Consider the following 19583-nt stretch of genomic DNA (forward strand, 5'->3'; position numbering starts at 1 on the left):
GAATACTGGAGTGTGGAGGTTGAGTAGCAGCGCAATTTATCTATAACAGCCTTCAGACCAAAAAAGCTTGTTCACCCCTGTACTAAAATCTGCGGGAGCAGTTATTTTTTACCCTGATGCAAGCCGTATGATGCACCTCCTCCTATGTACATCTACCTTTACCCTAGCGCTAACTAACAGCGTCAGCCGTTTCTTAGCCTAAAATATGCCGACAGACTCCATTTAAGTATATAATCTACACTTAATCTTGATTTCACATATTTTCTGGAGTTAACTTTACTCTGAGCAGTTAAAGTGTAGTTCCAGTTATGGACGAGGCTGCATCTTCAGGTGGCGTAGCCGGGAGAGCAGGTGCCCAGTCGCCTAGGCAACCGTACAATGCCAGCCGTGATTCCAGTAGAAGCCTTTTAAACTTCTTATGCAGCCTCTCTCATAACTAAAACTACTCTGTAAGAACAGATGCCTGAAAACAATCCACAAGCAGCTACAAACTGTTGATATATATAAAAAATAATATAACAATCATATGAAACCACATCAGAAGTAAAAGAAATACAATTCAGAGTTTAATTTAAGTCATACAGACCTTATTTATTATAGAATTCAGCAACAAAAAAAGATTCATGAACTAAAATGTTTCCATGTTAATTTTGACAATAGTTTATAAATTATTATAGGATTACCAGCTGTGTATAAAAATATAAAGTACACTAAAAAGTATATTAATTACAAGTTAAGAAAATTGCATTATACTACAACTGTTCATACATTTCATCCATAATTAGGATAATAATTATTAAAACAAAACATGCAAATGCGGTGGCCAGTGGCCGGCTATGTGCTATCGCATGTGGACATTGTTTAATCCACATGCAGCCGCCATAACATGGGGACACATCCTTAGTGTAAGCAGCTAAAGAGCGATCTGTCAAATTTAATTCAAACTGATCAGATCTAGTACTCCCTGTTTATAAAAAGGTGAACAATACAAGTTAATCAGCGTCATACACTTCTCTCCATTCATTTTTAGCAGTACTCGCAGCACAGCGTGATTTAGCGAGATCACGCTGTGCTACGAGTACTGCTAAAAAAGAATGGAGAGAAGTGTATGACGCTGATTGGTCACTGATTGGTCAGCATCATACACTTCTCTTTACAACACCCAGTTGGTAAAAAAAAAACAGTTGTCTATTAAGAAACTAATTAGCATAAATCTAAAATTGCAGAGCTAATAAGATTATATAGGAGATAGGGCACTTATAATCTGATGACAGATCCTCTTTAAAGGGGTTTTCCAATACTTTTATTTAATTTTTTTTAATCACTGCAACGCATCTATATTTATCTATTAATGCCCCCTGAATATCGTTATCTACATTTTTATTTTACCATCATTCTCTTTTGTTTACATTGAGAGGTTTGTTTACCGCTGAGTGCTCGTTGTCTTGTTCTTCCGGTCATACACTTCCTGGCATACACCGGTTGTGTCCCAGAATGCAATGCGCCCTCAGCAGGGACTTATCACACCTACTACACCCAGCTATAAACAATCTCCGTTGTCATTTTACAGCTCTCATTAGATCAGTAAGAGCTAACTATAAGCCTGAAACATATCAGTGCTGTACCAAACAACAAACACTCTCTTACATAATGGTAAAAAAAACTTAATTTGACACCAGAGCCGGAGTCCCAGAGCAGAGCAGAGCGCTAGTATAGGCTCTGATACGGGACTCTGTGGAATCCCCTGCCATCACTGTCCTTATATGGACAGTGTGTGGAATCCCCGACATCACTGTCCATATATGGACAGTGTTGTCAGGGTCTTCCCCAGAGCCGGAGTCCCGGGCAGAGCGCTAGTATAGGCTCTGCTCCGGGACTCTGTGGAATCCCCTGTTATCACTGTCCATATATGGACAGTGTTGTCAGGGGCTTCCCCAGAGACGTAGCCCTGGGCAGAGCGCTAGTATTTGTCTCTGCTCTAGGACTCTGTGAAATCCCCTAACCCCAGCGCCGGAGTCCTTGTGAGAACGCTACTAGCAACTGGCTCCTGACATCTGTTTTCTTCTGATAATTTCTGGTCCGCTGCTAGGGGGAGAAAATGACGCACAGGCGCTGTGATAGTGCAGGAATGGGCACGCGTGGTAAACATTGCTAGTGTAGAAACCATGCTCAGAGACTAGCAGTGTTTCTCTCCCCTAGCAGCAGACCAGAAACTATCAGAAGAAAGGGAGTATCCGGTCCACCACTTCCCTCAGTGTACAGTGACGTCAGGAATGACGTACCCGTACATTGAGCCAGCAGGAAAACGGAACTCAGATCGGGGACAGGCTAGCGCCAGAAGTAAGGATTTTGCTACTGGAGATGCATCACCTGACCAGCTCTGGAATCGGGTGTTAGAACATGAAATCAAAACGTAAGTATATTACAAATTATATTATTTTTATATGTGCAGTGAAATAGAAATTAGTTAATTGCTTCCGGAAAACCCTTTTAAATCCATCAGCTCACATTCAATTCCTTGAAACAACTAGATTACATCTAGGGGTGGAGATTAAGGATGAATGCACACGCTGCGTATAATGTGCGGATTTGCCAGGCGTATTTTTATGCGTAGTACCAGCAAAGTAAGTGAGATTTCAAGAAATCTCATCTACACTGTGCAGATTTTTTTCTGCATGGAAATTGACCTGCGGTGCATATTTTAAAATCTGCAGCATGTCAATTTATCCTGCATTTCCGCTTGCCAATTGTATTTGACTACTTTTAAAGACAAACGCAACAAAATACGCAGCATAAAACACCACTTATTTCAGCATCAAAATGTAAATACCACACCTAAAAATGCATAAAAAAATGCGCCATTAAGTGCAGTTTTAGATGCGGAATTACATGCGTACACCTGCAGTTTTAGTGCTGATTTTCGGCTTCATGCACACGTTGCGTATTGTTCTGCGGAAAATATGCAGCAAAACCGCAAGGAATTCGCAGTAAAAACACACCAGAAAGTGCGTTTATTGATGCGTTTTTCGGTGCGGTTTTTACGTTTTCATGCGTAAATCATGTCGTGTACATGCTGCGTGTTTTGCTGCAAATTTCCTCTGCACTAGGCAGATAGAATTCGTAAGCGGAAGATTTTAAAATCTGCACTGCAGGTCAATTTACATGCGGGAAAATACTGCAACGTGTACATGAGATTTCCTGGAATCTCATGATCAATGCTGGTACTGTATTACGCTGCGGTATTACATTGACCATAAATGTTTCTTGTAAATCACAAAAATTACTGTAGGATTTAATTTAATTGGAAATGTTAGTTCCAGGTTAATTTTGTACCTAAAGTGTAATACACATTCAGATATTCATATACATTACACATACATGTCCGTACAATAATCTATATTGACTGCACCCAAAGACTCACTGTATGGACATGTATAAGTAAATACAATCAGGCAGCACATCAGCTCTGGTCCCTGATCTCAGCTCAAGAAATTAATTTCATCAAAAGAATCTGATACCAGGACAGACCCCTGACCGTAGAAGCATCTATTAGGAAATAGCCGTGTTACTGCACCCATTCAGGCCTCCATTTTGAAGCATGCGCTACAAGTAAATGAATGTGTCTCTCGGTCTGATTGGGTAAAAGATACCATGTGGTCACAGCTACAGAACTTTAGGTACGGCCATAACCATGTGGTGCCTCTCGGTCAAACAGGCTGTAAGGCACAGCAATTTACATATACCATGCGCTTCAAATCAGCACTCTAAGCAGGGAATTGGCCATTACTATTGCACCCAATCATTTATTTTTTGCCTTGATCTGTCTTGGTAACAGTTTTCTAGGTATTAAATCAACGAAAACTTACTAGTGATCCTAGTTAACTAATTTTGTTTGAAAAAAAAAAAGGTTATTTTCACATTTTTGACAACAATTTTGCTTGTTCCATCAATTCCATTTTTGCTATTGCTGAGAGATGAACTTCATCAGGTCCATCAGCAATACGGAGAGTCCGGACAGCTGTATACCTGAAAGTATATAAGAACATACATAATATTTTACACAACTCACTTTTATTCACATGTGGAACAATCTGAGCCTGAAGATATAATTTTCTTTTCCCCATTGTTGGATATATGCCAAGTAACGCAATTTCTTCAAACAGATGACACGCAAAAAAACTATTGCTAAAGTAAAGTCAAGAATAACAAAAGCGCACAGTCAGCTGTTCATGACCTACACACAATACAAGGAATTGCTGGAAAGGGTTCAAACAAATCTAAAACCAGGATTAAAAAGAACGTCAAAACACTTAAAGGGGTTTCCCAGTTTTTATTTTTTCTACTTATAGTATAGGAAATCATATAATTTTCTAATATAAATGTATTAACAAATCTGCTCACATACTTCGGTTAAACCGGTGTCGTTTACCCCTGTTTCGGCATTGATGGAATGATATAGCTCATGGATTAGTTCTGTGTAACGCATCCATGGGCTAACTGAATAGGACTAAGCATGGCATCAGTCATGCGACCCCCTCATATGTCATGTGAACCCTGGTATTTAGGGCAACAGAGCTACAAGACATGCCTGTGCTTGGTTAACACACAGGATACATACATGGGCTAAGTGCATAGGGCTAATGGTAGAATAATACAACTACTTCACTGTGTGTATTCAATTGTATGACATGACAGCCTGTCTCTAGGTGACGTTGTCTTGTTGTTAATTAATAAAACTGCACATGTAAGGGTGGGGGTCACTTACGTCATGTTTAGTCCTATTCAGTTAGCCTATGGATGCATTACACAGGGGGAATCCAGTATCTTGTAAATGCCACAAGACTTTTATTAAATTTAAAGGGTAGGTTTGCAACCACGATCTACCTCTTTGTGTGTACAGCTCCTATGCAGACCCTTGTGTCTCCATGATTAAAGACTACAAACAATCCCTATGTAGTCTGATCCTGTAGTCACACTCATTTTATTTGTCCCCCTTCTTGCTAAGGTACATTTGGTAGTAGACAGATCAATGGCAATATGACTGTAGGACCGGTCTATACAGATCTGTGGTCTGTAACCAGGGAACACATAAAAAACATCCTATCATTTTGTCTATTTGCCAACTTGCTATATTTTTTTTATTTAAAATGCATTTAAGCAATAAAAAAAAAGAACAATGGTTTCAAAGGGGGACATTGCCTTTAACTATTTAAACCATTTGATGGCAGCAATGCATTGTATTAAATACATTTATATTCACTGGAAATCTCCTTAAATATCTCACTTCTAGGCTGTGATATGACGTCTTGAAGTAACAGGACTGAAGACTGATTCTGCAGTACAGAAAAATTCTGATGACATTTCCTTTCCTGATTTCTATCAGGTACGGTGTTGTCAGGGAAATCTTGTATTGATTCAAATCAACAAATATATCAAAGCCCTCCCATAATACACACATAACTACCGCTATTCAAGCCAGGCAGGAGGTACATATTGTTGTACTTGGTGATTTGAATACTCACAAGTTCTCAATGACAATATTCTAAAATCAGAATGGGACAGGATGTCATCAGATTGCTCTAATAAATGGTCACGAAAACCACTGATCAAGTAGAGGTAAGGCTTTTAATGTAGCATAATAATAAGCCAAAATTACCTCAGCCGAAGGAAATAAACCAAACCAATGTAATGAAACTTTATATATATATATATTTTTTTTTTATTTTCTTTTATATTACTTCAAGACATTGAATTCACAGAAAATATATATATATTCGCATTTCTTAAAACACGAATGAAGCCTTCCTCTATGAAAGTATTTACATATGTAAAGAGTCAGAAGGCGGCCATATACAAAATTATCACCGTGTTCATGTGTACAGGAGAAATGGCTAACCCAGGCTCTGAAAAATGTTTCGCACCTTACCGCAAGTAATATTAATAAATATATATAAAACTTTAACATTACAGGTCCTTCTCAATGAATTAGAATATCATCAAAAATTTATTTCAGTAATTCCATTCAAAAAGTGAAACTCATATTATATAGATTTATTACACAGAGTGATCTATTTCCAGCATTTTTTTCTTTTTAAGTTGAAGATTATGGCTAACAGTTAATGAAAACCCAAAATTTAGTCTCTCAGAAAATTAGAATAATGGGTAAAAGTTGAAGATTGTAGACTCATGATGTCACACTCTAATCAGCGAATCAACACAAAACACCTGCAAAGGTTTCCTAAGCCTTTAAATGGTCCAACAATCTGGTTCAGTAGGCTACACAATCATGGGGAAGACTGCTGACTTGACAGTTGTCCAGAAGACAGTCATTGACACCCTCCACAAGGAGGGTAAGCCACAAAAGGACATTGCTAAAGAAGCTGGCTGTTCACAGAGTGCTGTATCCAAGCATATTAATGGAAAGTTGAGAGGAAGGAAAAAGGTGCACAAGCAACAGGGATAACTGCAGCCTTGAAAGGATTGTCAAGAAAAGGCCATTCAAGAATCTTGGGGAGATTCACAAGGAGTGGACTACGGCTGGAGTCAGTGATTCAAGAGCCACCACACACAGACCTTTGCAGGACATGGGCTACAACTGTCACATCCCTTGTGTCAAGCCACTCATGACCCAGAGACCACATCAGAAGCGTCTTACCTGGGCTAAGGAGAAAAGGACTAATCTGTTGTTCAGTGGTCCAAAGTCCTGTTTTCAGATGAAAGTAAATTTTGCATTTCATTTGGAAATCAGGGTCCCAGAGTCTTGAGGAAGAGTGGAGAGGCACGCAATCCAAGTTGCTTGGGGTCCAGTGTAAAGTTGCCACAGTCAGTGATGGTTTGTGGAGCCATGTCATCTGCTGGTGTTGGTCCACTGTGTTATATCAAGTCCAGAGTCAACGCAGCCGTCTACCAGGAAATTTTAGAGCACTTCATGCTTCCCTCTGCTGACAAGCTTTATGGAGATGCTGATTTCATTTTTCAGCAGGACTTGGCACTTGCCCACACTGCCAAAAGTACCAATACCGGGTTTAATAACCACAGTATCACAGTGTGTTTAATTGGCCAGCAAACTCACCTGACCTAAACCCCATAGAGAATCTATAGGGTATTGTCAAGAGGAAGATGAGACACCAGACCCAACAATGCAGATGAGCTGAAGGCCGATATCAAAGCAACCTGGGCTTCTATAACACCTCAGCAGTGCCACAGGCTGATCGCCTCAATGCCACGCCACATTGATGCAGTAATTCATGCAAAAGGAGCCCCGACCGATTATTGATGGCATATACTGTACATACTTTTCAGTAGGCCAACATTTCGGTTTTAAAAATCATTTATGTAATTAGGCTTATACAATATTCTAATTTTCTGAGAGACTAAATTTTGGGTTTTCATTAACGGTTAGCTATAATCAACATTAAAAGAAAATAATGCTGGAAATAGATCAGTCTGTGTGTAATGAATCTATATAATATATGAGTTTCACTCTTTGAATTGAATTACTGAAATAAATTAACTTTTTGATGATATTCTAATGCATTGAGAAGAACCTGTACATTAGTTCAGTTTATTTCTTTTGAACTAGGACATAGAACCAGGCAGTAATGAAGCTCTGGCTTTGGCTCTGTAGCCTTTATCAGCTTGTACACTAAGCGATTTTATCTTACACTTGTCTACCGGTAGGTCTACGTTAAAAAGTTCTACTTTGAAAAAAATGTAATTTAAAAGGACCATATTTTTTAGATACATGTGAGTATATACATTGACAGAATTGTACATCAAAACCAAAGACAACCACTCACATGAAAGCGAGAGGAAAATCCTGAGATACCCCAGCTCCTCCGTATACTTGGATTGCCCGATCAGCTACTTGGCATGCCATTCTAGGTGCCACAACCTTGATCATTGCAATCTAGAAAGGATGAAAGATTAATTTTATGTGCCTCACAAAATAGAATAAAAACACACTAAGACATTTGGGATGCATTGGTGCTTTTTTAGTGTTTAATGACCCGTTATCAAGAATTATTTTCTAATAGAAGTATTTAAAAAAAAACACAAAGCAAAACCAATTTTAGGGAATAGCAAACTGGGAAAAATTACCAGGCCCCAATTTCCTATAAGCGGTGAGGATGTGACCTCCAGTAGTGACTTGACAATGGAGGGGGAAAATGTCAGAAGTTGGGCAGACGTTTTATTTACACGGATGGCTCTGACAACCAAAGAGAAAATGGTGTCTGTAAAATCACAGCTACATAGTCCAGGGATTTAACCATTAATCCCTACACCACCCTACAACAGCAGGGAAGTCACCATAAATCCTTTCACTGGTCTAGACTATAAAGGATGTTACCATTAATCCCTTTAGCATCTAAGATTAAAATGAGCCCAATAGCCACCGATACAGTAGCGATGTATGGTGTTAGTTGGCCACTAAATTGTAGTATTATGTGGGTGTTTTATAGGAGTATTATTATTTTCTCTAAAACCGGCCCTGTTACAAAGATCACATTTTCACTTCTGTTGCCTTAGATAGTCTTTAAATGGTAGAAATTACAGCATCCAAGGAATGGTGGATAAAAATAGGATCTATAGCATTTACTATTATTTATATACAGAAATCCCACAAATATATTCTTTATACAAAGTCAGATGTAGTTATAATGTTCAAGTTAAAGGGATCGCCTCATGAAGAAAACCCCTTGTCAACGCTGTGATCAGCTGATCGCAGCAGCTCTGGTTTCTTTAAACCCTGGCAATCCGCTCTCATTGCCAGGGAAGCCATGTCGGGCCCTGAGACTGCAGGGGAACTGTAGCTTGAAATGAAAGGCCGTCCTTGTAATGCATATGAATAGACCGGGTTCACCAGATTGCGAGTTGCTCTCCATTCTGGCTCATAGAGGGAAGTCTGGAATGATTAAACCCACCATGACGTCCATATGCCCTAATACGGAAAGGGATTGTCTTCATGAGACAACCCCATTAACCATTGCAATTTTAACTCACAAAACTGAATGCTATCAATAATAGTATTTGGAGCACACAGATACAATGATAACTATATCTCCTGTACCTCTTTCCGAGCTCTTGCACTACCAACTGTGTCTATGGCTTTTGCTGCTCTCAGTGTCAGTAATCTGGCTTGTTCAATAGCAATGCGACTCTCTGCTATCCAATGTGCAACCACTTCCTGCGTGAAGAAAAACACAGACACCACATTTGTTTATATACGTTCATTGCCATCCTGTACACTAAAAATACAAAGGTCAATACAAAGTATATGACTGGAAAGCAAACATGCTGCTTATAACAGGAAAAATAATGTAAGAATTGGGTCTCATGTTATTTATCATGCCATCTGTTTCCCTTTACCTAATCAGAATTTCTAAGTCACTGTACATATCATGGATGTATACATCTCTACCCCAAGACACCTTATAGTGTAACTACTGATGAGTGAATATGTGAAAATGAGTTTTATAGACAGCGAGTTCTCATTGTGGAGTCATATTTTCCTCATATAAAAGAATGGAGACTGTACTACTTTAATACAGATCAATTTTAAGCCTCCACTGTCTTAAACTGTAAGTTTTGCCCTGTAATACGGGAAATGCCAGCAAGGGAAATTTTCGCAGTCTCTACCTTTTATGTTTCAATAGGTTTCTATTTTTCAGAGGTATGCCAAACAGGATGATTTTGGCATACTATTTACAGGTCTACGGATGGACAACCTTATTTCTGTTTGGTATAATTTTGTGTCTATCTAAAGAAAAAATTAGATCCATCGAACGCATATCAACTGTATACCATTTTTTTTAGGCCCTGTTCAAACAGAGTTTTTAGCAGGCACAAAAAATCTGCCTCAGAATTCCTTCAGGAATATTGAGACAGATTTTGAACTGCCTGCCTGCGGGCAAAACATGCAGCGAAAAATGTTCTGAAACGAGCATCGCAGGTTTTTTCTGCCTCCCATTGATTTCAATTGGAGGTCAGAGGCGGAAACCGCGGCAAGAAACGACATGCCGCTTTTTTCCCCCGTGAACGGCCAAAAGCCGCCCAAAAGAAAATGCCTCTTCCTCCCATTGAAATCCATGGAGGGGAACTTTGGCTGTTTTTGTGGCGCTGATTCCACAGAAGTCATTTCCACGTCAAAATCAGCGCAAAACAAGTCAGTGTGAACAGGGCCTTACTGTTCTGTATTCAGTTGCATCCATTATTTTGCCTTATTCTTTTTTTTTTTTTTTATAAATACATTTATTTTAAAAAAAAGTATATGTCTAATGTAGATCAAAACAAGGTGTGTACATAAACTAAGAATGATGCAATTTTGGGCATTTATCCTGCTGATTAAAAACTGATACATTTTTCTTGGAAATGGCTGTAAATGAGTATATTGTACATAGAAATTACCCCAGGCAATAGTTACTTTGAATTGCAAGTTATGCTGCAGAATTGAGGTAGCAAAAGAACAAATGGGCCCTACCCTTTTTACCATGCAAGTAGTGCCCCCTTAGGCTCTGTTCACACTGATGTAAAGGATCCATGATGGGTATTGACTGATCAATCCCACTGACTTAAAATAAGTCCAGAAGGCAACATTGACATCAACGTGAACATAGTGTGATATAGTCCACCATGTAGTCCACCAGTGGTGCTTATGCATGATTACAATAGCGGGGCGACTTGCTGCACCTCATCATTAATATAAACGCTAAATAATTACAACAGCTCCTTTAGCCTTTCTCAATGTTACTATGATACTAGTTGTTGTGTCTAATGAAATTAGGCTGAACAGTCTTGTACTCTGAAATAAGTAAATATAAAAATATATAAAATATGTCCCGAAACGTCTCTCTTCATCTCTTCTCTCATTGGTCGCACATTACAATTAAAACTGAGAAATATATAAAGAAATCTTCTCTGTGTGTCCCAGGAGATCAGCCATGTTCCCCCTCCTCCTCCTCACTGTCCTGTGTCTTCCTGTAACACAACTGGCTGAAACAGGAGCCTCCCCCCTCTGACAAAAAGATGGTTAAACCCCACCCCTTTATTAAGTCCTGCTTCTAAAAGACTGTTTCAATATATGTAGAAAATCCTGCAGATTGACAAACAGTGGGGGCAAATATATCTCCTGTTTAGTTTTATCATTAAGGTCTAGGTTTAGTTTTAAATATTTTGTCCAAATGATTCCACTTCGCAAACACATGTATCAGGCTAGTTTGTGTGTACCTGCAAAATGACAACACTGGCTATGAATAATTGTGTAAGATTCTCCTTACATGATGGTACAGCTTTTTTCCAAAAGTTGTTCTCTGTGCAGCTCTGGCACACATAAGCTGAAGTGCACTCTCTGCTGCTCCAATGGTCCTCATGCAGTGATGTATGCGGCCAGGACCAAGACGACCCTGGGCAATCTCAAAACCTCTGCCCTCTCCTGGAAGAAAACAAATGTCATAGAACAATGCAACCAAATTATTACCCCCGACGGGCACAAATGTTGCCACATACCCTAAAAACCATAGTTTAAAAATAAAACACAAATGGGTATGTAGAAGGCAAAATATCTATAAAGTTACTATGTATTCCACAAAAATATATTTTCTTTAAAGTAAATATACCACATAGACACCCTGATAAGCGGCCAAACAAAATCTCCCACAATACCACCTAATCCGCTCAGCATGCGTTGCTAATACATGAAAGAAAAAAATGTTGCATCAAACCATTTGCATGGATACAGCAATGTGGCTACCCCTGAGGAAGCCACATTGTGGCGATACGAGTGGGGCATCCAGTCCCCTCTTCGGCAACTACGCTGTATCCATACAAATGGTTTGATGCAACATTTTTTTCATTCATGTTCATGTTATTAGCAACGCATGCTGAGAGGATTAGGTGGTATTGTGCGGAGTTATGTTTGGCCGCTTATCAGGGTGGCAACCTTCAAGAGAGTATGTCTAGCATGTTTAGGCTGTCTTAAATTTTTTAAATTGTCTATGTGGTGTATTTACTTTAAAGAAAATATATTTTTGTGGAATACATAGTGACTTTATAGTATTTTTGCCTTATACATACCCATTTGTGTTTTGTTTAGCAACTCTAGCACAATGAAGGTGGCATAAATTGTCAAATTCAGCCCATATAAATAACACTGGAGCATTTAGAACCCTAAGAATATGGCAATAAATATGGAGTATACGAAAGCATTATAGAAGCGATCACATTTTGAAGTCACCCGGTTGGAATAAAAAAATAAATGAAATAAAGTTTATAAAGAAAAACATAGTTTAGAAGAAAAAACAAAAAGTGGTTTTATTGTGCAAAAGCATTAAAAAAAACTATATATTTTTGGTATCGTTGTAATCGTAACAACTAATAGTTAACACATAATTTTTCCTGCACGGTGAACAACGTACAAAAAAAAAACCGCACAAAAAAAGGAAGAATTACTTTTGTTTTTATTATTCTCAACCCAAAAAACTGTCACTCAATAAGTCCTATGTACCTTAAAATGGTGGCATTTAAGAATACAATTCTTGGTGCATAAAGCTACATCGCTGTAAAAAAAAAAAAAAAAGCAAAAAAATAAAAAAGCTATGGCTCACTGATTTTGGCAGCGCAAAACCAACTGCTTTTATTGTACAAAGGTAAATAAAACTAAAAAACTAGACCTATGTTGTATCGTCTTAATAGTACTGACCTACAGAATAAAGTTAACATGTTATTTATTCTACGTAAACAGTGGCGGAATTGCTGTTTGTTTTATATCCCCCCCTTCAAAAAATTATATTTAAATCAAAAAGTTCTATGTACCCCAGAATGGTGCCATAAAACAAGCCCTCATACAACTATGTGGACGGAAAAATTAAAAAAGATATGGCTTTCAAAACGCAACACGGCAAAAAAAAAAAAAAAAAAACAATTCCTGCAGTCCTTTACACCAAAATAGGTTTGGTTCTTAAGGAGTTAAGCAAATTAGATTTCCTCTAAATGCCATTATCACTTCTGAAGAAATCCCATTAAAAGCTTACAAAGGGGCTATTATGTTCCACCTAAATAAGGAGTTTATAAATCTACAAAATAAAAGTGAAAGGAAGAGAAGGCAAAATGATGTGCGGTAAACTGGAGAGTCATTCTGTTTACAGGAGAGACTTATGCTCACCATACACATTACATGTATGTCGGCTAAACCCGCCGATTTCGGCCAACCATCTAATGTGTATGATGGTGTCTTGACCCTCCCCTGATGGCAGATGTCGGGGGACAGAAGGATCAAACTGTTGAATTTCAATATGCACGATTCTATTGTGCATTAGTAGATAGGTCTGACAGCGGCTTTCTCCCTTCTACCCATTGAAACAACATGACCGCTCGGCGTGTGTATAGGGGAGTCATGAGGAATAGCTGGCGGTCGAACGATCAATCGGCTGATATCTGTCTAAAGTGTATGGCTAGATTTAATGTAAGGTGAATACATTTACACAACAATCATGACAATGCAACACAGCACAAGTACGCATATACTGTATGTACACACACACACACACACACACACACACACACACACCAGAGTACATAGCACATATAGCACAAACACTGCACACACACATAGATACACACAGTGTATACACAGCACATACAGCTTGTACAACACACTATTCGGCTAAAGCCAAGTGATTTTCGCTAAATTCCTATTTAAAGGAGAGAAATTTATAGCTATACATAAGAAAATAATCTAAAAACAGAAAAAAAAAACTAGAAAACCGTAAAGTAACAGAAAGATGCACCAGACTATAGGGCGCACCCATGTTAAGACAACAGAAAATAATAAGAAAAACTATATCCAGACTGATTAAGGCATCCATGGTGGTCTAGCGTAGTGGTCCGCGGGACTAAAGTCACTAGCTCTGGTGATCTAGGTTAATGCCCTCTTCCTTGGTTCTCTAGGGTAGAAGAATGAGTTCATATTGGATTCCCTAGTGGTCTAGGCTAATACCCCCCTTAGTGGTGTAGGTAAGGTAAAAGGGGGATCATATTTTATTACCAGGTGTTCTAAGGCAGAATAGGGAGCTGTATAATATCTGGTGGTCCATGGTACAAGAAGTGTTAATATTTTATTCCCTGGGGGTCTAGGGTATAAGAGGTTTTAGCTGTTTGGCTGACTTTTGTTCGGCAAATGTCGTGGAAAAAAACAGGAACATGACTGGTCCTTTGTTCTCATGGGAGATGTGTTTTGCTGCAGCTTTTTCACCTATCCCCATTGAGAACACATACACAGGCCGAGGCGAGCATGCATGGGGAGGTCCAGACGAATAGCTGTTGGCCAAACGAGCGTTAGTCGGAAAGCTATTGAAGGTATATAGCCACCTTTAATACCTGGTGGTATACTCACCTCTACAGGATCCAGCAATCTGTTCTGCAGTGTCCTGTCTCTGGCAGGTAGCTGTACACAATGTATACATCGAGAGACTACATATAAGCGTATGTGTAGACACATCAATATCCAAGAAATAAATAACTGATAGCACGTGAATATGTACCATACAAAATTAGAATACTTTATTTAAGGATACCATAAAAACAAGTTGGCCATCAAGACCTAAAATATACACAATATTTAAAAAAAAGAATCAATAGTGTGGTGGTGGGTAGGGCACCACAGTACATATAATAAAATTTACAATGAAAACATAGTAAAGCATGGTACAGCAAATAAACTACAAGGGAAGACAAGTTAATATACACAGTCAATTGCTATAAATCAGGGCCCTAAACCAAGTACCAACCCGTATGCTGCATACACTATTGATTTTTTTTTCCATTAACTTGTATGTATATTTTAGGCTTGATGGCCAACTTGTTTTTATGGTATCCTTAAATAAAGTATTCTAATTTTGTATGGTACATATTCATGTGCTATCAGTTATTTATTTCTTGGATATTGAGGAGTCTACACATATGCTTATATGTATTCTATGTATTGATATGTGTGCACGTTTATTGTGACTTTTTTGGTCTGGGTCAGTATAGGTATTGATGACAATGTAAACATCTTATCTAGTTTTCCTTCCTGCCCTGCAATAATAATGCAGTGCTGGGCAGGAACAGAGGGTACTGTACTGCACATTTCTCTCTATGAATGAGCAGAGCGTTTCATTATTATGAAATTGTCGGGGTGTCTGGCGCCACCGGTCCTGCCAGTCTCAGTTGTATAAGATGCAAAGGCTTTTTAGCAAGATTTTTTTCTAGCTAAAAGGCGTCCCTCTTATCTTGAAAAATATGATATGATATGAGATATATATATATATATATATATACACATATACACACACACACACACGCACAAAACACATAGTATATATACATACACACACACACAATATCATTCCTGTCATTCCTGTAATCCTGCATCATTAGGGCCTGATTACCAGACAGTCATAGAAAAATACGTAAAACTCACTTGTAAGGTTAAAAAATCAACCTTAATTGGGTTGGATATCTGCTCTATATTGTAATCCTACAGCCCAGACCCATTATGCTGGATATAAATCTGTACTGTTCCCCTTAGAGAGAGGCACGAGGCAGGGATGCCCTCTTTCTTCTATCCTTTTCGCTCTGTGTATAGAACCATTAGCTGCGGCACAGACATTACAGGACTAGAAGTAGCAGGAATCCACCAGAAATTGTGTTTATTTGCTGATGACATACTGCTGACACTGACCCAACCTCTTATTACCCTGCCTGACCTATTCTCTATTCTCACAATGTTTGCTAAGATCTCTGGCCTAGTCATAAATGATTCTAAATTGCATGCCCTCCCCTTCCCCAGCGTCTCTATCTCGCTCCTACAGTCCTCCTACACCTTCCAATGATCCCCGACACACTTGAATTACTTAGGAGTCCGTAACACTCCGTTTTATAAGGATTTATTCTCTACTAATTACCTGCCTATGTTACGGCCTATTACTGGTCTTATGTCAAGTTGGTCTCCACTGACGATCTCCTGGTTAGGTAGGATATATGCTACTAAAATGACAATTTTGCCTAAATTACTCTACCTTTTTTATACTCTTTTATTTGCCTTCTGCAAAAATTTCCTTTATCTGGGAAACATGTAGGCCTCGTATCCCTCAACGCACCTTGATAGCTCACAAATGTGACGGTGGACTGGGTGTCCCCAATCTTACATGATACTATCGGGCTGTTACTAAATCACTAATCTCTCTTCTACATTGCACATCAGACATGCCACTCGGGTATTTCTGGAAATACCTAATATTTCCCAATGACCTATTGACTCCCTTACGTGGGTACCATCTGCCCTCTGTCCTACAACTCTTAGTCCACTTATGCAGCATTCACTGCGGGTATGGGATACAGTTAAAGGCTATGTACACCGTTGACATCTTTTTATTCTTATAAAATTGTGCATCACTGTGGTTGGTGAAACTTTCTAAATACATTTGATTTTAAATTATTTAAACTTTTGGAAATACAGCTGCTTTGTATTCTGTATAAATAGCAGCTGTATTGTTGACTGAATCCTGTGTCCGCCAGGTCCACGGTACTGACAGGTTCAGTGTCAGCGGGTCCTGCTGGTCTCTGACACGCAGGATCGAGCTGTTAACAATCACATCTAAGTTCATAACTTAGATGTGATCGACTACAGGTGGATCCTGTGAGACACGCAGGACCCGCTGTTACTGAACCCGTCAGTCTCGTGGAACTGACGGATTCAGGTCTCAGCGAACAATACAGCTGCTCTGTACACAGAATACAAAGCAGCTGTATCTCAAAAAATAAAAATAATAAAATGTATTTAGGAAGCAATCACACCAATGCACAATTTAACCCCCACCCCCCCCAACGAAAAACCAATGTCAAAAGGTGTACATAGCCTTTAAATTTTCAGGCAAAAGTATATCCCCCCATTACCCTCTCCAATCTCTCTGCCTAAATACCCCCCCCCCCCTGTTCTAGATGACTATGCCTCCTTCTCTTGGTGGCGTGGGTGGCCTTGAAAAATTTCTCAAGATCTGGGGCCTGTGGATCTCATATGCTCATCCCCACCCTCACTTACTAGTCTTGCATTTGCATAGTCCTGAAACCTTCCTGGGATATCTTCCTTCCACCTCCCCCCCCCCCCTCTTATGTTTTTTTTTTTCCTCTCTCTTTTCTTTCTCCGCCTTTTCTCTCTTTCCTTGGATCTTTCTACTTTTCGACCTTCTTGATGTTCTTGTTTTAGTGCTACATGTTACATATATGTGATTATACAGCTTTTACACTGGATGGAATGGCACAATGTTTAATCTCAGTTACTTTTTTTTCATTGTTTTTACAATGCAAAAGCTTCTATTCTGGCTCTTGCCCGTATGTTGTTTACTTATTGTGAAAATGACAACATTTTTTTTGAAGAGTAAAAAAAAAAAGAAACCTTAAAAAAAAACCCCCAAGAAACGAGATAAAATATTAACACAAAACATGGTTCTCTGTACACAGTGTTCTGCTAATGGTCTTGTTATATAGCACTTATGCGCCAGAAACAGGGGCTGGATTAGAACACTCCCTGGATTATCGAAATGTTGGTTTTAAGGAATTTTACTTTCTATTTATTTTTCCCCAGATAGCTAAAGTTTCTAATTTGTACAACAGTGTTGCTCATATATGTATATTTCATAAAAGTCGAAATAGGAAAAAAAATTGTTGTAGGTGGTTTATCTGTCATATTATGTAGAACCAATGCAACGTTTTCAACAATGTAATTTTTTTAATTCTTCCATGTATAAGTAACATGGGCATTGTTGAGTGTGTGTAAAGCCAGAACTGAGAAACATTTGATGAGAAGTGGATAACAAACCACACGTACACTACCGTTCAAAAGTTTAGGGTCACTTAGATATTTCCTTATTTTTGAAAGAAAAGCAGTTTTTTTCAATGAAGATAACATTAAATTAATCAGAAATACAATCTATACATTGTTAATGTGCAAAATGACTATTCTAACTGCAAACGTCTGGTTTTTAATGCAATATCTACATATGTGTATAGTGACCCATTTCCAGCAACCATCACTCCAGTGTTCTAATGGTACATTGTGTTTGCTAACTGTGTTAGAAGGCTAATGGATGATTAGAAAACACTTGAAAACCCTTGTGCAATTATGTTAGCACTGCTGTAAACAGTTTTGCTATTTAGAGGAGCTATAAAACTGACCTTCCTTTGAGCTAGTTGAGAATCTGGAGCATTACATTTGTGGGTTCGATTAACCCCTTCGCGCTCAGCGACGTAATAATCCGTCGCGCTAACTATCGTTAGCGCTCAGCGACGGACTATTACGTCGCGGGGATAACGGCCAATTCGGCCGTCCTCCCGACACATGCAGGAGCTGTGACAGCTGCTGTCTCGTACAGCAGCTGTCACAGCTCCTACAGCGGGGACCGATCGCTGTGTCCCCGCTGATTAACCCCTTAAAAGCCGTATTCAATAGTGATCACGGCTTTTTAGGGGTTAAGCTACAATCGCCAGCCTGCTACGCGATAGCGGCTGGCGATGGTGGCTATGGCAACCGGACACCAAACAATGGCGTCCGGCTCTGCCATCGACGGAAGCCTAGTGGGTCCTGACGAAGTCAGGACCCACTATGCTTGCTGTCAGTGAGTAGCTGACAGCTCTAATACACTGCACTACTCATGTAATGCAGTGTATTAGAATAGCGATCAGGGCCTCCTGCCCTCATTTCCCCTAGTGGGACAAAGTAATAAAGTAAAAAAAAAAGTTAAAAAAAGGTGTGTAAAAATAAGAAAATAAAAGTTTTAAAAGTATTAAAAGTAAAAATCCCCCCTTTTCCCTTATCAGTCCTTTATTATTAATAAAAATATATAAAAAAAAAAACAAAACTATACATAATTGGTATCGCCGCGTCCGTAACGGCCTGAACTACAAAATTAGTTATTTATCCCGCGCGGTCAACGCCGTAAAAGAAAATTATAATAAACCGTACCACAATCACAATTGTTTGGTCACTTCACCTCCCAAAAAATGGAATAAAAAGAGATCAAAAAGTCGCATGTACCTAAAAATGGTCCTGATCGAAACTACAGTTCGTTACGCAAAAAATAAGTCCTCGCACAGCTTTCTTGATGGAAAAATAAAAACGTTCTGGCACTTAGAATAAGGTAACACAAAAAGTAAATGATTTTTTACAAAAAGTATTTTATTGTGCAAACGCCATAAGACATAAAAAAAACTATAAACATCAGGTATCGCCATAATCGTATCGCCCCGCAGAATAAAGTGAATGTGTCATTTATAGCGCACGGTGCACGCTGTAAAAAAAATAGATTAAAAAAACAATAGTAGAATTTCTGTTTTTTAGTCACCACGCCACCTAAAAATAGAATAAAAACTGATCAAAAAGTCACATGCACCCCATGAAAACTGCAATGAATTCCTCAAGGGGTCTAGTTTTCAAAATGGGGTCACTTTTGGGGGTTTTCCACTGTTTTGGCACCACAAGACCTCTTCAAACCGGACATGGTGCCTAATAAAAAGGAGGCCTCATAATCCTCTAAGGTGCTCCTTTGCTT

At 38.9% G+C, this 19583-nt stretch overlaps 1 protein-coding gene across 2 annotated transcripts in view; it reads right to left on the bottom strand.

Moving 5' to 3' along the window:
* Positions 1–565: 565 nt before the first annotated feature.
* Positions 566–19583, bottom strand: part of LOC142651878 (acyl-CoA dehydrogenase family member 11-like) — a 112658-nt gene continuing 93640 nt past the window's right edge. For both annotated transcript variants that reach the window (XM_075827105.1, XM_075827103.1), the window contains 4 exons: positions 11277–11431; positions 9071–9187; positions 7800–7909; positions 566–4026 (listed from right to left, as the gene is read on the bottom strand). In XM_075827105.1, the coding sequence (XP_075683220.1) occupies positions 3915–4026; positions 7800–7909; positions 9071–9187; positions 11277–11431 (494 nt within the window). In that variant the 3' untranslated portion in view covers positions 566–3914. The remainder of the gene's footprint in view (positions 4027–7799; positions 7910–9070; positions 9188–11276; positions 11432–19583) is intronic.

Source organism: Rhinoderma darwinii, chromosome 5 (assembly GCF_050947455.1).
Source record: "Rhinoderma darwinii isolate aRhiDar2 chromosome 5, aRhiDar2.hap1, whole genome shotgun sequence".
Lineage (NCBI taxonomy): Eukaryota > Metazoa > Chordata > Amphibia > Anura > Rhinodermatidae > Rhinoderma > Rhinoderma darwinii.